At 38.8% G+C, this 26297-nt stretch overlaps 2 protein-coding genes and 1 pseudogene across 2 annotated transcripts; 2 read left to right on the top strand and 1 right to left on the bottom strand.

Annotated features, from left to right (window-relative positions):
* Positions 1-231: 231 nt before the first annotated feature.
* On the bottom strand, positions 232-1035 carry LOC149829829 (spliceosome-associated protein 130 A pseudogene; annotated as a pseudogene).
* Positions 1036-22307: 21272 nt separating this feature from the next.
* Positions 22308-22928, top strand: LOC149829830 (uncharacterized). Its single transcript, XM_090015308.1, has one exon. It carries the CDS (start codon positions 22308-22310, stop codon positions 22926-22928), a length of 621 nt encoding a protein of 206 aa, XP_089871434.1.
* A 324-nt stretch (positions 22929-23252) lies between these two features.
* Positions 23253-23612, top strand: LOC149829831 (uncharacterized). The gene has a single exon (XM_090015309.1). It carries the CDS (start codon positions 23253-23255, stop codon positions 23610-23612), a length of 360 nt encoding a protein of 119 aa, XP_089871435.1.
* Positions 23613-26297: the final 2685 nt, after the last annotated feature.

Consider the following 26297-nt stretch of genomic DNA (forward strand, 5'->3'; position numbering starts at 1 on the left):
AATGAGGTCACAAATCACACTGAGGCCACCAAACAAGAGACGTGGTGGATGCACGGAAGATGCGCCCACCATGTCTCTGAAACAGTGTTTCACCGTTCCACCCCCTGTTATGTCAAGCAGTGTTGTGAGAGGCATACGCCTCAGTACCTAAAGCGTACGCCTCAGAGGCGAAGCACACACTCAAGGTATCGAGGCATTGCAGTGAGGCGTTTCAGGCTTGAAACGCACGCTTCACTCATGTGAAGCGCACACCTCAAGTTGAAACACGCTTCGCTTCTTAAGCGTACGCATCTGTGTACTCCCTACAAACTGCCGCTTTCCTGCCAAAATACGCCATGGGGATGGTGACAAGCAGGTTGGCACCGTTGTCAATGGGCTCAGACCACTTGCGAGAGAGCCGAGGTCAAGTTTGTAGAAGGTGAGATGCTTCTGAGCGTCAATGGCAGCATGGCCGGAGGGGTCCTGGTCGGCTTTGGAGTAGTTGAGCTCGATGGCGGCAAAGACGGAGTTGTCGCAGTCGACGACAGCGATGGAGTAGACAAGGGTGTGGGACTTGTGAGCCTCGATAGGGGAGGAGATGGTGAGGCGGGCAGCGGTGTCGCGGTTGAGGATGTAGATGAGCTTCTGCTTCTCACAAGCACTGATCATGATGGCACAACCCTTGGGGTCGACGGCGAGGAACTGGCCGGGGATGATTTGACGGTAGTCGAACTTGCCGAAGGTCTCATGGTGGACCTTGTCGAAGGCGTTGTACTCCTTGTTGTACTCGAGGATGACGATGCGGCCGGAGTCAGACCCAACAACGATGTAGTAATTCTGAGAGCCGGTGAGGCGGAACTGGGCGAGGGAGCGGCCGCCGCCGAAGACCTTGACGAAGAGGAGGGACTGGAGCTTTCCAGTGTCGTCGAGGCGGAGGAGCTCCAACACCTTTTTCCGCGCTACCATGATCTCCTGCATCTTTCCACCCACGAAGCTGCCATGCATCGCGCACACCACCCCAGTCGCCCGCTGCAACGTCAGGCTGTACAGATACATCCTTCCTTGAGCCCCTCTACCCTCCCAAGACCACCTTCACTTTACTCCCTCCTTTTCTTCTTTTTCGTTCTCTGTTTCTTTCTAGGGTTTCTTTTTTCTTTTCTTTAGGGGAAAAGAGGATTTTGCCATTGCTTCCTATGAGTTGTTCAACGAGAGAGAGAGAGAGAGAGAGAGAGAGAGAGAGAGAGAGAGAGAGAGAGAGAGAGAGAGAGAGAGAGAGAGAGATGAGGATGCCCTAGGGGTCAGGGACTCGAGGGTGAAAATGGATCGGGTTCGATTGGACCCCGATTGATCATGAAGCTTACGCTCCAACGCCTCGAGGATTACACCTCGCTTCATAACATGCTCAACGCCTCGCTTCGCCTCATCGCATTTAACAACTTTGATGTCAAGAATAGGACCGGGGGAACATACATTAAAAGAAAAAAAATTGGGCTAAGGGGTCTCCCCAACCCTCTCATTCTCTCTCTCCCTTTTCTTCTTTCTTCCCCTTCTTCATTTCTCTCTCTCTCTTGTGCTGCAGCCGCTGCCGAGTCCGGTTGGCAAGGGGGGTGGGGAGTGAATCACATTAAAAACGACCTTCTTTTTTTGTGAGGAAATAGATGTCAATGTTTTCATAGCCACGGTGAGGCTTGCGAAAGCACTTTGTGTTTTGTGCATTTCCACAGAAACCCCCTTATTTTAGTGGCACACAAACATGCCCACAATGTAGTTAGAACGATTGTTTGTAAAGTCTTCTTTGTATGTAGATGTATTTTTCATGTATCATGTTTGGGTTGGTTTTTTGGAAGTTTTTTGCATTTTTTGGCGTTTTGGCTATGATTTAGTCCATCATATGAGAATATTAGGTTAGTCATGTCGTAGCAATACAATATTCTATACATATTTAGTTAACGGTTGTTTGTAAATAGTTTTCTTTGTTAACCTATGAGAATCAGAACATACCAATTACCAGATTCAGCTATCATCGCCGGCATGACAGAAAAAAGTTCATTAAAAAAGCGTGAGCTTGACCCGCTGGCATCTTTGGGGAGCTCTTTCAGTTCTAACTTCCACAATGACTCTCTATGTGCCGACGGCAGAACAAACCCATCTTAAGAGAAACTATACCCCGACCCGATAAGAACTACATGAACCAGACCTGGGCCATACCCGATAAAATAATATTTTTTTATCATTTTTATATTAAAAAATAACGAGTCTTAATCAGAACTTGGGTCAGGCCCAGTTCTGGTATAAAATTTGACAAACTATACTTGGCTCCATGTATTAATCGAACCTTCGGGTCCAGACCCAGGTCTTCTTATTTATCACCATACCTCGACCTTATAGGGTTTGGTACATGTCAGGTCTGGGTAAACCTGACCCGTTGACACCCCTAGGTGAGAGGCTAGCAGTGAGGACAAAAGCAAGGAAAAAGTGAAAGGAGGGATATGAGGGGCTGAATCAAGATAACAGGTATCCACCAGTTAGGTCACGGTCAGCAACCACCAACCGGTTATGTCCTGGCCAGTTTGTAGTTCAAAATGGCTTGGGTGACACTAGGTATTGCTGACTTAGAAAATTTAATAAATCATCTCTTCAACGATCTCTCCTCAGAGTTGAATGCTTGGAAGATCGTGTCTCGATCTAATCGGAGGTAAAAATCCTTGCTCTGATACTAACTGATGCAAATTAGTTGCTCGATTTGCTAAAAAATCATGATTTATGAATTACTACACTACGCTACGGGAAACTAAAAATCTAATAGAAAATCAACAAAAAATACTCAAATTCGTCCATTCATCTCCGAATACAAAACCCTCGTAATAACATATTTATACTAGAAAGAGAAACCAGAATCTAATATAGATCCAAACTTGACATAAAAAAAAATCCAAAAAAAAACAAAATGGACACAGATGGATTCTGGGGCTGAGTACATCATGCTCTAGTCCTGCATCACAAACACAACCGCGAGCAGCTCATCTTATCTCCTAACCTTAGGTCAGATCCATTAACAAGGACCTATCCTAGGCTTGACAACATGAGTCAAGTGGAGCTTATTCAACTTGTTAGGCTTACTGATGCAAATGAGGCTGATCCACCGAATGAACGAAGTGTCTCTTCCAGAGCAAATAATATGAACGGTCTAACTTCATCGAGATCAAGTTTTATATGTTGAAGGTTGCTAAAGGTGAGGAAATAGTCGACAATGAAAGAGATGAAGAGGATGCCATGGAAGTGTGCTCTGATACTATAAACTAATGCAAACACACCAAGAATAAGCACATATTTAACATGGTTTTGCATTTCAATGCCTACATCCACGATCCGCTCTCACTCAATGATTTTCCTTATACTTTCTTGTTTATAGTTTAGGAGATCAAAAACTTCTAGTTTAGGATATTTACAGGAATTTATATATCGAAAAGGATTCTTAACAATTTTATCTTTACAATTAGGGAAGATTTTTTTTGTTGTTGCTGAGATCAACATCGCCTTTTAGATATCTTTCTAGATATTTTGCTTGCACATAAGTATTTTTTTATTATCCTCGAGCTTGGACATGACATCATTTGTATATGATGATTCATTATTCGATCCATTTACTTGATTAACAACTTGTTGGACCCATCAAACAGGAACTAACTGGACCCAGGGTCAACTCACTTGCCTGTAGTTTGTTCCGGATCAGTTAGTGTTATGGACCCTTTTATGCTCCGGGTCCGACCAACCAAATCTACCTTAGTTAGGGCCCACCCAGCTGGGACTATGTAAAAGGAGTTTTTCTTTATCTTAGGATTTCTAAAGAAACCCGTTCAGTCTAGAGTCCTACCCAGTCGCCAAAATTTGTAGGATCGACTTTAATAAGAGTTTGGGTTCTAACAGTGGTATCAGAGCATCATTTTGGAGAACCACGCCGATCAACCAACCAACCAAAAGGACCTTCATCAACAAGAACTCAAGCTCTTCACAGCTTCATATGATAGATCTAGCCGCAACTAATGGTGATTTGCACTTCAGGAACTCTCCTCTGATCATTTTAAGGAGATCACATCGACATCATTTTTTTGATTCACATACTTCTAAATTATTTTTTAAATTGTTTAAATTCAACCTCTGGTAACACCAATTTGACTTTCGAAAGACAAACCTCATTCTACCTGTTCTTTGGAAGGATCGACATAGGCCTACATCCCAATCTGATTTTCAAAAATCTTATTTCAGTAGTTTGACAACTCAAAAAATTCTCAAAAATTTATAGTAGTTAGCCTTATTGTCTTAAATTGAACTCAATTTACATATCAAAAAAAACATATTTTGATTTATAGATAACGTCGTTTTACCGAAACCTGTCACATTCAACGTTTTTATCCTAATGACCTAATGTTTTTTAACTTCAACAAATTTCCTAGGCCTGATCTTAGATCCATTAATCATGATATTTTTATCCTAAAAACATACAAATGTTAGATTTCAAACCCAATTTACAGATCTTAAAAATTCATCTGAAACACTGAGATTTGGTCTGATCTTTGAACTATGTCAGAACGCAAAAAATTGAAGTGAACCTGTAACACCCTAACCTAACCCAAAAATAAATTAATCCCAACCTTAGAAAACAATGAAAAAATCTCAAAAATATATTTTTACATACCTAATACCCCATACCAGATGACCAAACCTAGATTCAGCCTTAAACCCTAGCCTGCCCCTCTGCACCATCCAAACCTTTCGTAGTATTGTAGCATGACATTGTAGTGTTGTACTCAGTCCAACACATCAGAATTGTGATTCTCATTAATCTGTGAGAAATTTTGTAAAATGGTTTGTTGTATTGGATTTAAAATTAAATATTCTAGCCAAAACGCGAGCCACAACCTCAAATTTGACATGTATTGAGTACAAAATACAAAATACTTAAAACTTGACCTTCGAGCATGGATGCCAAAAGACTCTAACTCAATGATTACATAAAGGAGTGTCACTAATGCTTCAAGGAGGAGCATGAAAGGTGCAAGATAAATAATGCCTTGGGATAACACAAATTTGTTGGGCAAATGAAAAGAATGGATCTAAACTGGATAATTTATTTTGTAGATCTTCCATCATTCTTTGAGAGACCATATGAAGATTATTAGAAAATGAAACTAGTTCTTCATGATATGAATCTTACATCATTCTTCAAAGAAGGCATGGCTGAAGCACCCCCCCAATGCCCGTTGCAGGTGCACCAAAGCATAGCAAGAGCTCGACTCAATTGTAAGCATAATGAGTGCTGATTTGACCTTGCGTACTGTTGCCTCTAACTGAGCATCTATACCAGTTAGTGAAAGGCATCACCCATTCAATGTCCAACTCGTAAAGCCCATCTCTTTTATTGTTCATGTGTACCATCGCTTGTAAGCAGATTATAATAGCCATGTCTTAGCGTTTTCATAGAGCAACCACACAACCAACAAGCCCTCGCATTGCAATAGCCTCTTATGCTCATGCACTTCTGTATTGTCACAATGCTCTGCAGCATGCATGTCCTTGCATTGCCACTATGCCCTGTGCTCATGCATCCCTTATGACCAATTCTCACACTACTATGGCAGCGGGTCATCACTGCAACACATTGCTAGTGAGGCTGCAACAATCTAATGCACGCTATGTATTCAAGGTGAAGTTTGGTACAATTTGTAACACCAAAAAATTTATCAAATTATTATTATTATTAAAGTGAAGTTGAAACATCTTGGGCAATTACAGATAAATTCATAATTGACAAAAATACTGACATAAATACTATTCAACTAAGATTTAAAGAGATATTACATCCCTCAAAATAAAACTAATTAAAATGTTCAGAATCATCAAGCCAAATCTCAGATCGACAAGAAAAGATATGATCTTCACAACTCCAGCCATTCTCCCCGTAACAACTCATATTGATCATTCATCCTGATCTGTAAAATTGTTAATACTGAGGGTCAGACTTCTCAAGTCTCAGTAGAGAATCTCTTTCCACAATACGCAAGTAAAGTGCCAAGCATAAAAGAGTGTGTTGGAATTTAACATCTCATTAATTAAAGACAAGTACACTTAATTTTAGAACATGTCAGAAGTAGCAATAATGCATGCATTTGAGCAATATCATAAAATTATTCACTGAGTAGTCACTAATACTTGAAAATTGAATACCAAACAACCCTCAAAGGATATCAGAACCAATAGCAGTGCATTAACGTAATTACCATATGCATAAACAATAAATATAAAGTTGTACACTTAAATTTATGTTTCCCTTGATTAACCCCTACGGGTATGCGCATTTCAAATACGTCAAGACATACAAGATAATTTGAGAGTCTATTATGAATAGATGTTTTAATACCCCAAATGACTATCTGAAGGGGCAATATAATGATCGAAAGAAAACTCCTATAGGTTGAGACAAACAAGATACATCCGACATCTATAGAAGTTTACATAACTTACTCACCTAGGACAATGATTGAGTAGTCCGCCCCCCCTAACTCTGTGGGCGAATGACTGCAGAGCTATTGCCGCTCATAGCATAATAAGAAATGTTGTATGTTTCAACAACATCCCAACAAAGTTTGTACCATCTATGTAATATCTTGTATTCTTACACTTAGTTGAATTTGAGTTGTTTTAAAAATTTGGCTAAGTATAGAAGAAAAGTCGAGTAAACCTCGATAATAGACCTATGTTCTTTGAGTATGGAATCGACCTAGGTCTCATCGGCAAGGTCTAAACAAGCCAATTAAAATATACGGAAAAGTTTTAATTTTTGACTTTAAATTCAAGCAAATTTTAAGCAAAATTCAGGTTAAACCCGATTGAACTTCGGAAGAAAAATTCAAAGTATGTGTTGTTGGATGCGTCTCAGAATCCCGAGTCCAACGATATTTTACTCTTCCCAATCCGAGCTACAGTTGGCTCGAAAATTATTTTTTTCCAAAAAGGGACCGCCTTGATAGGTCAGGTCTGGATTTGGATCGGGGTGGATCCAATGTCTTTGATCCAAATTAACATAGATCTGGACTCTGTCCAAGACCCATAATTAATTAGGATTTGATCCAACCCAAGATCCAAATGGGGTTTGGATATAAATTTGGATCTTGGATCTAGATCCAGATCCAAACCCATACCCAACAATGATATAGCTGCAAATTCATTTTTATATTAAATTTAAAGTTAAATTAAAGTTAAAAAGGCTCCCAGAGAGATAAGATATCCTCTAGAAGTTTCTAGATGCTTATTTAGTAAGAAATAAGTCATAAATAATTAATTTATTAGTTAATAGGTATTAATTCTAAATTTCAAAACATACCTTATGGTTATTCTTGAGAAGATTCAACCCTAACCATGGAATGAGGAGAGAAAAATGAAAGTAAAAAGGGGTAAAGAAGAGCAATTAGTGAAAAAAAGAAAGTAGTAAAAAGGGTTTGAAAAAGTTAACAAAAATGGTTTTGAAAAAATGGGGAATGTGGGATTTGGAGATAGAGTGAGACTCTATTTTCAGCCCACCATATGAGGAAACCCTAGAGGGGGGTCACCTCTAGGGGCTTCCTCAATAAAAAGAAAAAAAAGAGGAAGAGAGAGAGAGAGAGAGAGAGAGAGAGAGAGAGAGAGAGAGAGAGAGAGAGAGAGAGAGAGAGAGAAGAATGTGGGATTCTTTTTACATTTCGAAAAAAGGTATGAACCCTTCTCTCTTCTCAAATAAGAAAACAAAGATGTAAATTAGATTCTCCGAAGTATGAATCCGATTCATTCTCTTTTGATATCTCGTTATTGATTCCTATTTCATGAAAGTAAAAACTAAAAGAATAAGAAATCTGGATATATGAAATTGTATGTAGATCTGTCCACTTTTGCAAGAAAATAGATTTACATAGATCGGCCACATGTAGTGTGGGCCGATTTGGATTGATCTGACATACATACGTGTGATGCAGTTTGAAACAGATCGACCATGATTGCCATACGTAGATTTGACCCAGATCTATTGTAGGGTAAGATTTGTTAAAATGTAAACTATAATATATATTATTTAATATTATTATATTTTCTTTTATTATTTTTCTTTATTTTCTTTTTTAACATCTAGTTCAATAGAAACTAGATATTTGATCCAGTCAAGTTCCTGTTGGAACTTGACTGTGCAAATAGCTGTTGGACTGTAGTCCAACAGCTATAATAAATGCTGTTAGACTATAGTCCAACAGCTATAATAATAAATACTGTTGGACTGTAGTCCAACAGCTATATTAAGAGACGTTGGAATCCAACATCTCTTTTGGAGAGCTCAAAATGAGCTCTCCTCTCTCTTCCACTTTTTTGTATATATAGGGGTGAACCCCTTCAATGTAAAACAATGCTTCTTAAGCATTTTGTTCATGAATAAAGTATTATTTATTTTTCAAGTGTTCTTCCTTTTATACCCTTTCAAGGGTCATGCTTGTAGTGTCTCCAATAGACACTTGTTTGTGAGTTATTCGTGCATTTGTTGAAGACCATCATTTCATTACATGGTATCGAAGCTACAAAATCCTTAGATATTGAAGTGCTTCCACCTCGATTTCCGTGCAACATTTACAAAAGGTGTTTCATCACCTTGTTCTTGGCTCAAGAAGATTTGTTTGAAGAAAGGCGAACTTGTGCTACAAAATTTTTTGGTTTTGTATCCTCTCTTATTCCTTTGTCTACTCTTTTTCTTTTCTTTTTATTTTTCTCTCTCTCTCCTGCTATTTATTCCTCTCTTACCTTTGTAAAAGATGGATGACAATGATAAGATCACCATCATTCCTATGAAGCTAAATGATACTAACTATGTAATGTGGGCTTCGATTATGAAGAACCACATTTGGGGAAAAGGTTTATGGGGTATAGTGGATGGTTCCGATTTGGAACCTAAACTATCTCTTACCAAGAAAGAGGGTGATAAAGTGGTTCCTCTAACGGAAGAAGAGAAGAGTAAGGCGTTAGCCACTTAAGAAAAGAAATGGAAAGAATGGATGATAGGGCATGCAAAAATTATGTCATGGCTCATCAATAGCATAGACATTAAAAAATGCTCTAGTCTAGCTAAGTTTGAGCATGCCAATAAGGCTTGGGAATACCTCAAAAACATGTATTCCCTTAAAGATATTGCACATGTATGCAATTTACAAGATAAAGTTCAAACAATAACTCAAAAAGATAAAACTATTCGAGAATATTATAATGAGTTGTCCGAACTTTGAGAAGAGTTGGCTCTTCTTGAGCCCAAATGGCATTGTGCTGAAGATATCGAGCTTCGCCAAAAGCAATTCGATATGGAACATTTCTATCAATTTGTGAATGTTCTAAGGCCGGAGTTTGAATCCACCAAATCGGCCCTTTTACATCGTGGAAAAATTCCTTCTATTGTTGATACTATAGAAGAGCTCACTATGGAGGAAAATAGACTTAGAAAAAGTACTCCAAAAGTTGATGATGACTCTGTTTTAGCTGTATCTAGATCAAGGAATCATACTCGTACTTACAAGCCGCCTCATTTTGGAAGGCAAAACGGCAACTTTGATAAAAGAAAGTTATTTGTCACCATTGTCATGAACCGGGGCACTATAGGCCTCAATGTCCAAAGTTAAAAGAAGAGAAGAAAAAAGAGTTGCATCTGTTGAATCTAAGTCAAAAGATCAAGATGCACCTGTGTCTATGGCTCAATTGATGGAAATCCTTCAACCTCTTCTCAAAGGGGTATCCTTCTCAATGGAAGCCTTAACTGGAGCGGCAATTGCATCTTTCTCCGGTCCAGGTAACTTTCCTTGGCTTTTAGATTCTGGTGTTTCTTTTCATATGACCCCAAATGTTAATAGTCTATCTGAATGTCTTAAAAATAACTCAAGTGTGTCAAAGGTTTTTACAGTCGATGGCACATCTCTTGAAGTAAAAGGAATAGGATGTTTTGAAAATCTTCAAAAATTCAAAAGATTTTTTATCCCAGAAGTTAGATATATCCCTAAACTTAATTTGAATCTCTTATCTGTCTCGCAAATATCTGATTATGGATGTAATATCTCCTTCTCTTCTCATGGTTGTTGGGTACAAGATCGCCATTCAGGGAAGCTGATTGGGGAAGGCCATAGAGAAGGAGGACTTTATTACATGGACTTTTTAGAATTAGCCAAGAATGCATTTTGTTATAATATTCAGAAATTAGAATTGGATTTATGGCACAAAAGGCTTGGCCATCCTCATATGTCTAAAATTCAATATTTTCCAAGTTTGGAAAATTTTTTTAATTCTGAAATTTTTTCTTGTAAAGACTGCATTCTTGGCAAAATGAATAGGTTACCATTTCTTAGTAGAACTTTTGTTTCCTCACGACCACTTGAGTTAATACATTCTGATGTTTGGGGCCTCGCACCAGTTATTTCCAAAGGTGGTTATACATATTATGTCATTTTTGTTGATGACTTTTCTAGACATACTTGGATTTATTTTCTTAAACATAAATCTGATGTCTTCGCTAACTTCCAAATATTTCATAAAATGGTTAAAAATAAGTTTCAAAATGATATTTCTGTTTTTTGCACTGATTCAGGGGGAGAATTTATGTCCAACGAATTCAAAGACTATCTCAATTTACATGGTATTACACATCAAAGATCATGTCCACACACTCCACAACAGAATGGCCTAGTCGAACGCAAACATCGACACATTATGGAAACTACTAGGATATTGCTAATTGCAAATCAAGTTCCAAAAAGTTTTTGGGCTGAAGCGGTCCTAACTGCCACCTACCTGATTAATAGGATTCCATCTTCCTCATTAAAGAATACAACTCCAATAGAAAAGCTTGTTAATTTAACTCCAGATTATTCTAGATTAAGAGTCTTTGGATGCAAATGTTTTGTTTTCACCAACAGAAATGACAAACTCTCTCCTCGTGCAATCCCATGTGCCTTTTTAGGATATGCTGATAATAAAAAAGGCTACAGGTGTTTCGATTTTCAAAATGATAAATTATATGTGTCAAGAAATGTATCTTTTTTGGAAAAAGAAAGCTTCTTTGAATTTGAAAAATCCAAGGATGTCACTGAATACTCGTTTTTAATTGATCCAACTTCAAAATCCAATGAATGTGATGTTGGATGTGACCTTGACAATGATTAAAGTCCTATTGTTGTTGAAAATGATGATAATGAAGAGCAAATCCATAGGGATGTTAGTCTACAATATTCAAGACGTAGAGAGCAAAATCTTTCATGTTCATTAAAAAAATACTCTGAAGTCTCACCTAAAAGAACGTCTAGAATCTCTAAACCTCCAGAAAAATTTGTGTCTTATGAATCTTTTACACCCACGTATAGGGCCGCCATTACATTAATACAATCATATGTTGAACCATCATCCTATTCTCAAGCAAAAAATCATATAGAATGGATAGAAACCATGAAAATAGAATTGGATGCACTAGAAAAGGCCAATACTTGGACGATACAAGATATTCCTCCGGGTAAGAAACCTATAGGTTGTAGGTGGGTATACAAAGTCAAAACCAAAAGTGATGGGACTCTGGAAAGATATAAGGCATGTTTAGTAGCAAAAGGATATGCCCAAGAGTATGACATCGATTATGAAGAAACATTTGCCCCTGTGGCCCGTATGACCAATGTTAGAACTTTAATAGCCTTGGCCTCCATTAGAACAGGGCCTATCTTTCAATTAGATGTCAAAAATGCTTTCCTGAATGGGAATCTCGTTGAAGAAGTATACATGGAAGCCCCACCTGGTATTAGTATCCCTAAGGGTAAAGCTCTTCGTCTAGAAAAAGCTCTTTATGGTCTTAAACAGGCTCCAAAAGCCTGGTATGACCGATTTAGTCATGTTATGCTTGATATTGGTTTTCAACCTTGTTTAACTGACACTGCTTTGTTTGTTAAGAAATCTGATGCAGGCATCATTATTCTTCTTCTTTATGTAGACGATATGATCATCACCGGAGGCGACAAACAGGGAGTTGCAAATATCAAATCTCTTCTTAAAACTCACTTTGAAATGACTGACTTAGGTTTATTAAGATATTTTTTAGGCATTGAAGTTGCTTATTCCCCTCGGGGGTATTTGATATCTCAATCTAAATTTGCTCTTGATATCGTTTCCAGGTCTGAAATTACAGATGATAAGAAAGTAGACACTGCAAAAGTTGTCAATGTTAAAATGAAAATTGATGATGGAGAACTTCTTGATGATCCTACTCCTTATAGACAACTTGTTGGAGCTCTTTCTTATCTTTCCATTACTAGGCTAGATATAACTCATGCGGTTCATACAGTCAATCAGTTTCAACATGCTCCCACCTCCGTGCACATGGGAGCGATTTTGCGTATTATTAGATACTTAAAATCCTCTCTTTCACGAGGACTCTTCTTGTTTGCTTCATCTTCATTAAATTTAATTGCATATACTGATGCTGACTGGGGAGGTGATCCCAATAATAGACACTAAACTACTGGTTTTTGTGTGTTCCTAGGTGAAACCTTAATTTCGTAGAGGTGCAAGAAGCAGCAGAAAGTCTCTCTGTCCTCCACCGAAGCTGAATATAGAGCCATGGCAACCACCACTATGAAGGTTGTTTGGCTCAGACGATTGCTAGCGGATATGGGAGCTAAAGCAACACAAGCTTCAAAGATGTGCTGTGACAACAAAAGTGCGATCTATATTGCAAGCAACCGGACATTTCATGAGCGCACTAAACACATTGAGATGGACTGTCACTATGTCAGAGTGGAATACTTACATGGAACCATTGATCTGCCATATGTTACATCAGAATTTCAATTAGCAGACTTCTTCACCAAGCCTCTCGCTGCTCCCAGATTTCACTTCCTCTTAGACAAACTTTCGCTCATTGTACCGTAAGTTTGAGGGGGAGTGTTAAAATGTAAACTGTAATATATATTATTTAATATTATTATATTTTCTTTTATTATTTTTCTTTATTTTCTTTTTTAGCATCTAGTTCAATAGAAACTAGATATTTGATCCAATCAAATTCCTGTTGGTACTTGACTGTGCAAAAAGCTATTGGACTGTAGTCCAACAGCTATAATAAATGCTGTTGGACTATAGTCCAACAGCTATAATAATAAATGTTGTTGGACTGTAGTCCAACAACTATATTAAGAGACATTGGAATCCAACGTCTCTTTTGGAGAGCTCAACATGAGCTCTCCTCTTTCTCCCACTTTTTTGTATATATAGGGGTGAACCCCTTCAATGTAAATAACCATGCTTCTTAAGCATTTTGTTGATGAATAAAGTATTATTTATTTTTCAAGTGTTCTTCCTTTTATACCCTTTCAAGGGTCATGCTTGTAGTGTCTCCAATAGACACTTGTTTGTGAGTTATTTGTGCATTTGTTGAAGACCACCATTTCATTACATGGTATCAAAGCTACGAAATCCTTAGATCTTGAAGTGCTTCTACCTCGATTTTTGTGCCACATTTACAAAAGGTGTTTCATCACCTTGTTCTTGGCTCAAGAAGATTTGTTTGAAGAAAGGCGAACTTGTGCTACACAAATTTTTGGTTTTGTATCCTCTCTTATTCCTTTTTCTACTCTTTTTCTTTTCTTTTTATTTTTCTCTCTCTTCTCCTATTTATTCCTCTCTTACCTTTGTAAAAGATGGATGACAATGATAAGATCACCATCATTCCTATGAAGCTAAATGATACTAACTATGTAATGTGGGCTTCGATTATGAAGAACCACATTTGGGGAAAAGGTTTATGGGGTATAGTGGATGGTTCCGATTTGGAACCTAAACTATCTCTTACCAAGAAAGAGGATGATAAAGTGGTTCCTCTAACGGAAGAAGAGAAGAGTAAGGCGTTAACCACTTATGAAAAGAAATGGAAAGAATGGAGGATAGGGCATGCAAAAATTATGTCATGGCTCATCAATAGCATAGACATTAAAAAATGCTCTAGTCTAGCTAAGTTTGAGCATGCCGATAAGGCTTGGGAATACCTCAAAAACATGTATTCCCTTAAAGATATTGCACATGTATGCAATTTACAAGATAAAGTTCGGACAATGACTCAAAAAGATAAAACTATTCGAGAATATTATAATGAGTTGTCCGAACTTTGGGAAGAGTTGGCTCTTCTTGAGCCCAAATGGCATTGTGCCGAAGACATCGAGCTTTGCCAAAAGCAACTCGATATGGAACATTTCTATCAATTTGTGAATGGTCTAAGGCCGGAGTTTGAATCCAACAAATCGGCCCTTTTACATCGTGGAAAAATTCCTTCTATTGTTGATACTATAGAAGAGCTCACTATGGAGGAAAATAGACTTAGAAAAAGTACTCCAAAAGTTGATGATGACGCTGTTTTAGCTGTATCTAGATCAAGAAATCATACTCGTACTTACAAGCCACCTTATTTTGGAAGGCAAAACGACAACTTTGATAAAAGAAAAGTTATTTGTCATCATTGTCATGAACCGGGGCACTATAGGCCTCAATGTCCAAAGTTAAAAAGAAGAGAAGAAAAAAGAGTTGCATCTGTTGAATCTAAGTCAAAAGATCAAGATGCACCTGTGTCTATGGCTCAATTGATGGAAATCCTTCAACCTCTTCTCAAAGGGGTATCCTTCTCAACAGAAGCCTCAACTGGAGCGACAATTGAATCTTTCTCCGGTCCAGGTAACTTTCCTTGGCTTTTAGATTCTGGTGCTTCTTTTCATATGACCCCAAATGTTAATAGTCTATCCGAATGTCTTAAAAATAACTCAAGTGTGTCAAAGGTTTTTAAAGTCGATGGCACATCTCTTGAAGTAAAAGGAATTGAATGTTTTGAAAATCATCAAAAATCCAAAAGATTTTTTATCCCAGAAGTTAGATATATCCCTAAACTTAATTTGAATCTCTTATCTGTCTCGCAAATATCTGATTATGGATGTAATATCTCATTCTCTTCTCATGGTTGTTGGGTACAGGATCGCCAGTCAGGGAAGCTGATTGAGGAAGGCCATAGAGAAGAGGACTTTATTACATGGACTTTTTGGAATTAGCCAAGAATGCATTTTGTTATAATATTCAGAAATTAGAATTGGATTTATGGCACAAAAGGCTTGACCATCCTCATATGTCTAAAATTCAATATTTTCCAAGTTTGGAAAATTTTTTTAATTCTGAAATTTTTTCTTGTAAAGACTGCATTCTTGGCAAAATGAATAGGTTACCATTTCTTAGTAGAACTTTTTTTTCCTCACGACCACTTGAGTTAATACATTCGGATGTTTGGTGCCCCGCACCAGTTATTTCCAAAGGTGGTTATACATATTATGTCATTTTTATTGATGACTTTTCTAGACATACTTGGATTTATTTTCTTAAACATAAATCTGATGTCTTTGCTAACTTCCAAATATTTCATAAAATGGTTAAAAATAAGTTTCAAAATGATATTTCTGTTTTTCGCACTGATTCAGGGGAAGAATTTATGTCCAACGAATTCAAAGACTATCTCAATTTACATGGTATTACACATCAAAGATCATGTCCACACACTCCACAACAGAATGGCCTAGCTGAACGCAAACATCGGCACATTATGGAAACTACTAGGACATTGCTAATTGCAAATCAAGTTCCAAAAAGTTTTTGGGCTGAAGCGGTCCTAACTGCCACCTACCTCATTAATAGGATGCCATCTTCCTCATTAAAGAATACAACTCCAATAGAAAAGCTTGTTAATTTAACTCCAAATTATTCTAGATTAAGAGTCTTTGGATGCAAATGTTTTGTTTTCACCAACAGAAATGACAAACTCTCTCCTCGTGCAATCCCATGTGCCTTTTTAGGATATGCTGATAATAAAAAAGGCTACAGGTGTTTCGATTTTCAAAATGATAAATTATATGTGTCAAGAAATGTATCTTTTTTAGAAAAAGAAAGCTTCTTTGAATTTGAAAAATCCAAGGATGTCACTGAATACTCGTTTTTAATTAATCCAACTTCAAAATCCAATGAATGTGATGTTGGATGTGACCTTGACAATGATTAAAGTCCTATTGTTGTTGAAAATGATGATAATGAAGAGCAAATCCATAGGGATGTTAGTCTACAATATTCAAGACGTAGAGAGCAAAATCTTTCATGTTCATTAAAAAAATACTCTGAAGTCTCACCTAGAAGAACGTCTAGAATCTCTAAACCTCCAGAAAAATTTGTGTCTTATGAATCTTTTACACCCACGTATAGGGCCGCCATTACATTAATACAATCATATGTTGAACCATCATCCTATTCTCAAGCAAAAAATCATATAGAATGGATAGAAACCATGAAAATAGAATTGGATGCACTAGAAAAGGCCAATACTTGGACGATACAAGATATTCCTCCGGGTAAGAAACCTATAGGTTGTAGGTGGGTATACAAAGTCAAAACCAAAAGTGATGGGACTCTGAAAAGATATAAGGCATGTTTAGTAGCAAAAGGATATGCCCAAGAGTATGACATCGATTATGAAGAAACATTTGCCCCTGTGGCCCGTATGACCAATGTTAGAACTTTAATAGCCTTGGCCTCCATTAGAACAAGGCCTATCTTTCAATTAGATGTCAAAAATGCTTTCCTGAATGGGAATCTCGTTGAAGAAGTATACATGGAAGCCCCACCTGGTATTAGTATCCCTAAGGGTAAAGCTCTTCGTCTAGAAAAAACTTTTTATGGTCTTAAACAGGCTCCAAAAGCCTGGTATGACCGATTTAGTCATGTTATGCTTGATATTGGTTTTCAACCTTGTTTAACTGACACTGCTTTGTTTGTTAAGAAATCTGATGCAGGCATCATTCTTCTTCTTCTTTATGTGGACGATATGATCATCACCGGAGGCGACAAACAGGGAGTTGCAAATATCAAATCTCTTCTTAAAACTCACTTTGAAATGACTGACTTAGGTTTATTAAGATATTTTTTAGGCATTGAAGTTGCTTATTCCCCTCGGGGGTATTTGATATCTCAATCTAAATTTGCTCTTGATATCGTTTCCAGGTCTGGAATTACAGATGATAAGAAAGTAGACACTGCAGAAGTTGTCAATGTTAAAATGAAAATTGATGATGGAGAACTTCTTGATGATCCTACTCCTTATAGACAGCTTGTTGGAGCTCTTTCTTATCTTTCCATTACTAGGCTAGATATAACTCATGCGGTTCATACAGTCAATCAGTTTCAACATGCTCCCACCTCCGTGCACATGGGAGCGATTTTGCGTATTATTAGATACTTAAAATCCTCTCTTTCACGAGGACTCTTCTTGTTTGCTTCATCTTCATTAAATTTAATTGCATATACTGATGCTGACTGGGGAGGTGATCCCAATAATAGACACTAAACTACTGGTTTTTGTGTGTTCCTAGGTGAAACCTTAATTTCGTGGAGGTGCAAGAAGCAGCATAAAGTCTCTCTTTCCTCCACCGAAGCTGAATATAAAGCCATGGCAACCACCACTATGAAGGTTGTTTGGCTCAGACGATTGCTAGCGGATATGGGAGCTAAAGCAACACAAGCTTCAAAGATGTGCTGTGACAACAAAAGTGCGATCTACATTGCAAGCAACCAGATATTTCATGAGCGCACTAAACACATTGAGATGGACTGTCACTATGTCAGAGAGGAATACTTACATGGAACCATTGATCTGCCATATGTTACATCAGAATATCAATTAGCAGACTTCTTCACCAAGCCTCTCGCTGCTCCCAGATTTCACTTCCTCTTAGACAAACTTTCGCTCATTGTACCGTAAGTTTGAGGGGGAGTGTTAAAATGTAAACTGTAATATATATTATTTAATATTATTATATTTTCTTTTATTATTTTTCTTTATTTTCTTTTTTAACATCTAGTTCAATAGAAACTAGATGTTGGAACTTGACTGTGTAAATAGCTGTTGGACTGTAGTCCAACAGCTATAATAAATGTTGTTGGACTATAGTCCAACAGCTATAATAATAAATGCTGTTGGACTGTAGTCCAACCGCTATATTAAGAGACGTTGGAATCCAATGTCTCTTTTGGAGAGCTCAAAATGAGGTCTCCTCTCTCTTCCACTTTTTTGTATATATAGGGGTGAACCCCTTCAATGTAAAACAATGCTTCTTAAGCATTTTGTTCATGAATAAAGTATTATTTATTTTTCAAGTGTTCTTCCTTTTATACCCTTTCAAGGGTCATGCTTGTAGTGTCTCCAATAGACACTTGTTTGTGAGTTATTTGTGCATTTGTTGAAGACCACCATTTCATTACAAGATTAATATAAAAAAATTTATGTGTATAATAAATCTGCAATTTATAGAAATGGCATTCAATGCATAGTGAATGCTAATTTGGTACATTACAAAGTTCTCATTCAATGTATAATGAATCTACAATTTTCTAGAGTTTATGTGCATTGCATAGTGAATGCTAAAGTGTAATTTGTAGGATTGTCATCCAATACAAAGGGAATCCGTTATTTCTATTGTTGTGGTTCAATGCATAACAAATGCTAAATCTGGGATTTATATATACTGAGATGTATCATACTGCCATAGTTCAACTCTTTACATATTTCTATTTTTGTGCAAGTTTAGATCATGGGTTGTCAAAGCATATCACATACAAGTTCATGTATTGAAAACAAATTCTTTTTTTGTTATGATATTTTATTTTCAATACAACTGAACCTTGGTTTTCGGTTGGGCATATGCATGTGACTGAACCCAGCCAACTATATTGGTTGGGTAAGTCTTAGGAGGGCATAGACTCGGCTGGGCCAGGTGCTTGCAAGCAGTGTTGTGAGAGGCGTACGCCTCAGTACCTGAAGCGTACGCCTCAGAGGCAAGGCACACACTCAAAGTACTGAGGCGTTGCTGTGATGCACCCCTCATCAACCTCCGACCAGTTGTGACCACCGACCACCGGAGTTGCTGTGCTGCAGCTTCTGCTCAGTCTTCTCCGACCACCGGACGGCCGACATATCCCTCGCTTCCGTACCAGCTGGGCGCATGGTCCTTCTCTTACTGCCTCCCCTCCCACCGCTTCACTTCCATACCAGTTGTGAGAGGCGTACGCCTCAGTACCTGAGGCGTACGCCTCAGAGGCGAAGCGCAGGCTCAACGCCTCGCTTCGCCTCATCGCATTTAACAACCTTGCTTGCAAGTAAAAAAAGGAAAACATATATATGATAAAAGATATTCTTGGTTATCATATAAATTTTTTTTCGCAGCCCAGCTGAATCGAGTTTAGCTAGACAACTGCTGAGCCTGTTAAGCCCAGTCGAACCCGATTCAGTTGGCCAGTCATAGGGCTTGTTAGGCCCAACCGAATCCGGTTTAGCTGGGCCAGATGGTGATAGCTAGTTTCAGTCAAACCAGTGTTGGCTTGGGATATTTGACAGCCTGTCAAGTCCAACCGAACTGGGTTTGGCATGCAGGTGGGCTGGAATCCTGTTGAAGAATATATATATATATATATATATGTGTGTGTGTGTGTGTGTGTGTGTGTATGTGTGTGTGTGTGTGTGTTACCTTTTTTGGCAAACAACGACATTATGAAACCCAGCCAAAAGGAGTTTCGGTTCGGCAAATATAGAGACCTATTTAGGCCCAGTCGAATTGGACAGGGTTTGTCAGGCCGGGCCAGCCGACTAGAGTTGGCTGGGCCCAACAATTTTAACAAAACAAAAATATGTATATCTACATATTGGGCTGCTTGTTAATAAAAAATCACATGCTGATTTTCGGAGGTTAAAGCATTTAAATTTTCCTTGTTATATGTTTAGCTTTTTTATGGGATAAACACAACTTGTGCACACAAATGTGCAAATTTAAGCACGTATAAGATTCTGCTTTAATGTATTATCATTCTCTAGATTTACACGTTACACATGCTTAGATTTTACAAATTCAGATTTACACACATAAGTTGGATGTTAGTTGTATACATGATTGATGTTTTATGTATTATGTTAGGCATGTTGTTAGGTGACCAGAACACATGTTTTCTTGTAGATTAGGCATGCATATGTGTGATATGGTGACAGAAAATATGATCTATATGATGCAAGATTTAGGTTGACAGGCATGCTTCAATATATTCACTATACGTACCTTTGAATGCATATCCATGTGTCACAAAGTGTCATCATGCTTGTACATGGCTTAGTGTCATACGAGACACTACATACGTACAAAATTTTCATGGTATAAATATGCGTAATTCTAATGGATGAATTCTTGAAAGTAACTTATGAAGCATTAACATAGGCATGCGCAGATTTTAATGAAATACACGACACAAATCCTGTGGAATAAGATGTGTATTTCCAAGCCTATGATCATATGCTTATGAATTTATCTAAACATGTACCCTCTTAATGTGTATGAAAGTAAATGCATTTGTAAGCATGCTGAATGGTTGCATAAATTACATGTTCACCGTGGTTTTTGCATTTGATGCATCATTGGTCAACAATAAACCACTGTAGTCCGTGTGAGCCTTGAGCAGGTGTTGCTCTATGTTTAGTTTATGCATCGCAAAAATAAACTTAATATTTTAAACTAATTGCACTATTTCATGTGATAACATGCCATGGTTCTGTGATGAGTTTCACATGTTGAATTGCGAAATGAATGTTTGGCTTGTGCATTTTGAATTGCAAAATAAAAAATTAAAATAAATCATTATTTGAATGAAAAGATAAATGAAAAAATAGTGTAATTAATGTTCTCCTAGATGTCTTTTTTTTTAGTATAGGAATCCTAGACTATAGTTTTGGGGAACCGTGAGGATACTAAAACTCTGTGTACAATTGTGCCATAAACCCAACTAGGTGGTTCACCTCCCGACCATGACTTTAGAGAGATTCTGCCACTTTGCCTAGGGGTGTTGTGTAGACATAGCTCTAGTCATTAGTATACCAAGCAAGTGACGTTAGTGGATGCTGATTTCCCTAATGTCCTGGCATTAGTTGTTGAATTCTAATGTTTCGATGAATGGTGCTGAATCCTAAAGTCGGTTGAGGGCCAAGTAGGAAACCCAATATTAAAATATCAATTTGTGTGTTAAGCTACAACGAGAGATCCAACTTAAACTCGGAAATTGTTTGACCGTTTTGAGTATCCGCGGGTTATGATAATAATAATAATAAAAAATTTATGCATTAAATTGGGACATGCATACATAAAAAAAATCTGATAATAACTTAATAAGTTATTCATGCATTTGCATTGAATTCATATATTTTACTATTCCGTATTAGATCATGCAACATTATTGTTTTTTTTAAATATGAGGTTCCTAGTTACATAATTTTTGCTCTTAAAATGCATAAATGATCAATTGAAGCATGAGATAGTTATTATATTTTCTCTATTATACTGCGTGAATCTCATTTTTATTCTCTTATCCTTATTTGAGTTGATAGAGAGATTCATATACAAGATCTTGCATTCTGCTACCTTACTTTTTATGTCTTTTACAGTTGCTGAAACTCAGTGATGGGAGTTGCTATTCCAAGGAGTTACGAGAGTTACATGACTGCTAGACAATGTTTAGTTTGGACAGAGGGGCTCCACTTTAGAGACTATTTATTTTTGTTATTGTGATTGTTATTATTGCTCATGTTCATGTCTCTAAACATTTCATATTTTATTGAATAAAGTTGGATTGCTTTCGGTAATAGTAATATAAGATCCCTTGTGGTTGTAGATGTGGTTACGACTGTAAGGCCCTAGGTCTCTGGGATTATTTTCGTAATTATTAAAAAAAAAAAATTGTCACTTTTTAACGAGTCAAAGTTGGGGTCGTTATAACTTTAGTATCAGAACACACCACAAAATCTTACACTTTACCATCTTTTTGTATTGAATTTTCCCTTTTCATAAGTGGGCCTTGTCTAAACTGGCAGCAAGTCAAGCCTCGTACTCCAGAGCAGTCTCATCACTAGTAAGGCTAGTTAGTATTGTTAAGAATATTTAAAGTGTGTGATAACATGCTAGTATAACTGAATGTAAATTGCTTTTCAGTGTATAGTAGGAATGAAAATTTGTTATATTGATGTCATTATATTTGAAATTTGTCCTAAGAGGGTAGGATCAATCAGGGTATGACCTTAAATAAAATTATTTATGTTGTAGATGTATCAACGGTCGAGAGCCTCAACTTCGGCCGCTCCCGTTGACTGGTAGGAGGACTTCATGATGAATGCCCACAATACTTTGATTGAGAGCATGGATACTCATATGCAGGCACATACGGCGCTAACACCTACTTGTGTGTATCCTACAGAGGTTGTTACGAACCCCGACCATGTCATATATGAGAAATTCTTGAAGTTGGATCCACCAACTTTTTCGAGAAAGGCTGACTCAGAGGCGTCAGAGAGCTGTGTTGAAGAGACCGAGCGGGCGTTTGACATCTCACCTATTTTCGAGGATAGGAAGACTGCGTTTGACACATTGTCTGAAGGGCGATGCCAGAAAGTGGTGGGACACCCTACGAAGGGTGAAGTACAACGGAGAGGAGGTGATCCCCTGGGAGGTTTTCAGGAAAGAATTTTTGGACACTTATTTTCCCTCCTATGCACGAGAGAGCAGATGCAACTAAAGTTCCTTGAGGTGACACAGGAGAACTTGAGTCTGGTGGACTACACCACCAAGTTTAGGAGCTTGGAGCGTTATTGCCCAAGCCTATTTGCAGACCACAAGGTGAGGGCGACTAAATATGTTCATGGACTGAAGGACAAACTTTTAATCCATGTGATGATTAGCTGGCCCACTACACTCGGCGATGCTATAGAGTCAGCGACAATCTTGAGCGAGGAATGGGAGAGGTACAAAAGTAGACCATAGAAGAAGGGTGACACTTTTGAAGGAGTAAGAAAGAACCCACCTACGGGCGGCAAGGTGCAGGGTGACAAGAGGCAGAAGACCCAGCAGGGAGCCCAACAAGGTCGACCCCAGCATAGACAACAGTAGGGAAAGGCTTCATTCATATGTCGAAGGTGCAACAAGAGCCATCCACAGGGCTCTTGTTCACTGTTCAAGGGAGTTTTCTATCAGTGTCAGCAGCCCAGGCATATCACTACTCACTGTCTGAAGATGCAAACAGTTCATGGAGGATAACAACAACCATAACAACAACAGAGGCCTTAACAACATTAGGCATAGCGGAAGATGAATGAGAGAGTGTATATGACCACAACTACCACACGGGGTGATCATACCGATCTGATTGAAGGTATCTTCTTAGTTGCTGATCATTATGCCCGTGTAATGTTTGATTCGGGTGCTACCCACAGTTTCATATCCACTTTGTTTGCAAGTTTGTTTGACTTGGTCCCATCGAGTCTTGAGAATACTCTTGATGTGATGTCTCTGATGGGTACATCTTCTTCTTGCGGGAGGTACTTTCCTACCATATGCATAGTGATCGAGAGGCATGAGCTGTCTGCTGATCTGATCATCCTAGATATGAATTTTTATGATGTCATTCTGGGTATGGACTGGTTGTCGAGATACAATGTCACCCTCTAATGTTGGGGAAAGAATGTCAATTAGAGTACTCCGATTTGTCCGTTTTGGTATTCCCGACGACTAGACCGATGGGTAAGGTGAAGATAGTTTCGACACTTAAGATCACCAAGTACCACAAGCAGAGATGTTTGGTGTTCTTGGTCAGAAGACACCCTTGGAACAAATTGATATTATTCGTGAGTTTCTAGATGTCTTTCCCGATGACTTGCCAGATCTTTCACCTCATAGAGATATCAAGTTCTCGATCGAGTTAGTGTATGACACGACACCAGTTTCTCGAGCACTATACCGCATGGTACCTACAAAGCTAGTAGAGTTGAAGAAACAACTGCAGGAGCTTCTTGACAAGGGCTTTATCAGACCAAGTGTATCTCCTTGAGGTGCACCAATCCTCTTTGTTAAGAAGAATGATGGTTCAATGTGGCTTTGTATTGATTACCGCATGTTGAACCAAGTCATAGTAAAGAACAAGTTTCCCTTGCCTAGGATCGATGACTTGTTCGATAAATTGAAGAAGGCAAAGGTATTCTAAAAAATTAACCTTTGTTCTGGATACCATCAGTTGCGGATCATGGTGGAGGATATTTTGAAGACCGCATTTTGGTCCAAATACGAGCATTATGAAATTCTGGTGATGTCTTTTGGACTCACCAATGCCCCGATGACATTTATGGACCTTATAAATTGGGTCTTCAGTTTATGACTTGACTCTTTTATCATCATATTCATTGATGACATCCTCATATACTCAGAAAGCATGGAGGAACACTAAGAGCATCTGCGAATCGTATTACAGACACTGAGAGAAAATCAACTTTATGCTAAGTTCTCAAAGTGTGAGTTTTGACTCGACGGTGTGATGTTTCTCGGCCACGTAATCTCTATAAAGGGCATTGAGGTCGATCCAGCCAAGGTAAAGGCCGTATTGTCATGGGAGCAACCAAAGACTGTGATAGACATCAAAAGTTTCTTGGGGTTGGCAGGTTATTACTGTCGATTCATCCAAGACTTCTCATGTATCGCTTCCCCGATGACTCGACTATTACAGAAATGGATGAAGTTTGGTTGGTCACCTTAATGTGAGGAAAACTTTCAGGAGCTGAAGAAGAGGTTGACCGCAACCCCGATTTTGATATTGCCTTTTGGGACAAGTAATTCGTAGTGTACAACGATGCTTCAAAAACTAGATTGGGTTGTGTTTTTATGCAACATAGAAAGGTTATAGCGTGTGCTTCTTGGTAGCTAAAGGTACACGAGAAGAATTACCCTACGCATGACTTGGAGTTTGCAGCAGTGGTGTTCGCGCTGAAGATCTGACGTCATTACCTCTATGGAGAGCAGTTTGAGATTTTATCCGATCACAAGAGCCTCAAGTACATATTCACTCAGCGTGATCTGAATTTGAGGCAGTGTAGGTGATTGGAGTTCCTGAAGGACTACGACTTCTCTATCGCTTACCACCCTGGTAAGATGAATGTGGTGGCAGATACACTTAGCGTACACATGTATCATAGTTGATCGCTCGTCCCTGCTCGAGTAATCAAAATCTTAAATAGGACAAAATAGAAGAGAGATTTATAAAAAAACAAGAAAAAAAATGGTATTAATTATCGAGTGGTAGAGTGCGGAGTCAATAAGGAACATGATCACACAGTGTCGACTACCGTTGCATGTCATTCAATGAGATCCGGCGCTGCCTGACCCATCTCCATCAACCTCTTGCCTCTGCTGCTACTGCTGGGCAATTGTTTTTCTCTCTTTTCACTGGTATTATTCCTTCAATACCCCATTGCGACTTTCATTTTGCTTGGCAGAGAGAGAGAGAGAGAGAGAGAGAGAGAGAGAGAGACGGTGGGTAATTATAGTAACTGCTTTGGGTGTGCACCCTGTGCTTTTTATTTTCTGCTCCTTGGAATCTACACACAACCGTTCCACCTGCAGTCGATGTAATGTCAGTGACAGAAGCTTTCTTGATCCCTTTCTTCAGCGCCGTCCTCGTCTTCTTCTTCACGGCAAGAGAGATGCTCTTCTCCGTCGATCGGAGACCAGGGGCTTCTGCTGCTTATTGCGTTGCAGGATTTGGGTTGATCTTCTGGAAAAACTGAGGGGACTGATTGGGAGCTTCTTTCGGGCTTTCGTTTCAAGGGTTGTTCTTTGATCAGCCGGCCCGGGGATGAATGATGAATCCTCTGTGCTGTATCGCGCCTGTTTCCCTCGACCGGCAGCGGAGCGACTCGGCGGCGGTCGTTGCTGCAAGAGGTGGTGCTGCCACTCCCTTGCTGGAAGATCCCGGCCTCAGGTGTTCCCGGAATTCGGGCGGGAGCGTTAACGGCGGCGGCAGGCACGGCGGTGGCGCTTGCTCTCAGTCTTTTAGCAATGTCAGTTGTTCGGAGAACGGACACGATTCGTGCCGGACGAAGGAGACGGCGTCTACGTCTGCGATGGTGGCGCTGCCGGATGCGGTTGCGATGGAAGTCCGGAATGTGGCGGGGATACTGTACAAATGGGTGAACTATGGGAAGGGATGGAGAGCGCGGTGGTTCGTTCTCGAGGACGGGGTTCTTTCGTATTACAAGATCCACGAGCCGGATAAGATCTCCGTGAGCGAGGAAACGGAGAAGGGCGTTCGGGTGATAGGCGAGGAGTCCGTCAGGCATATGAGGAAGGCGAGTTGGGGCAATAGCG

Source organism: Nuphar pumila, chromosome 8 (genome assembly GCF_984573655.1).
Source record: "Nuphar pumila chromosome 8, dmNupPumi1.hap1.1, whole genome shotgun sequence".
NCBI classification, from domain to species: domain Eukaryota; kingdom Viridiplantae; phylum Streptophyta; class Magnoliopsida; order Nymphaeales; family Nymphaeaceae; genus Nuphar; species Nuphar pumila.

What these genes read in the sequence shown, in the direction of transcription:
- LOC149829830 (XM_090015308.1), top strand. Translation starts at nt 22,308, where the DNA reads ATGGATACTCATATGCAGGCACATACGGCGCTAACACCTACTTGTGTG.
- LOC149829831 (XM_090015309.1), top strand. Translation starts at nt 23,253, where the DNA reads ATGAATGAGAGAGTGTATATGACCACAACTACCACACGGGGTGATCAT.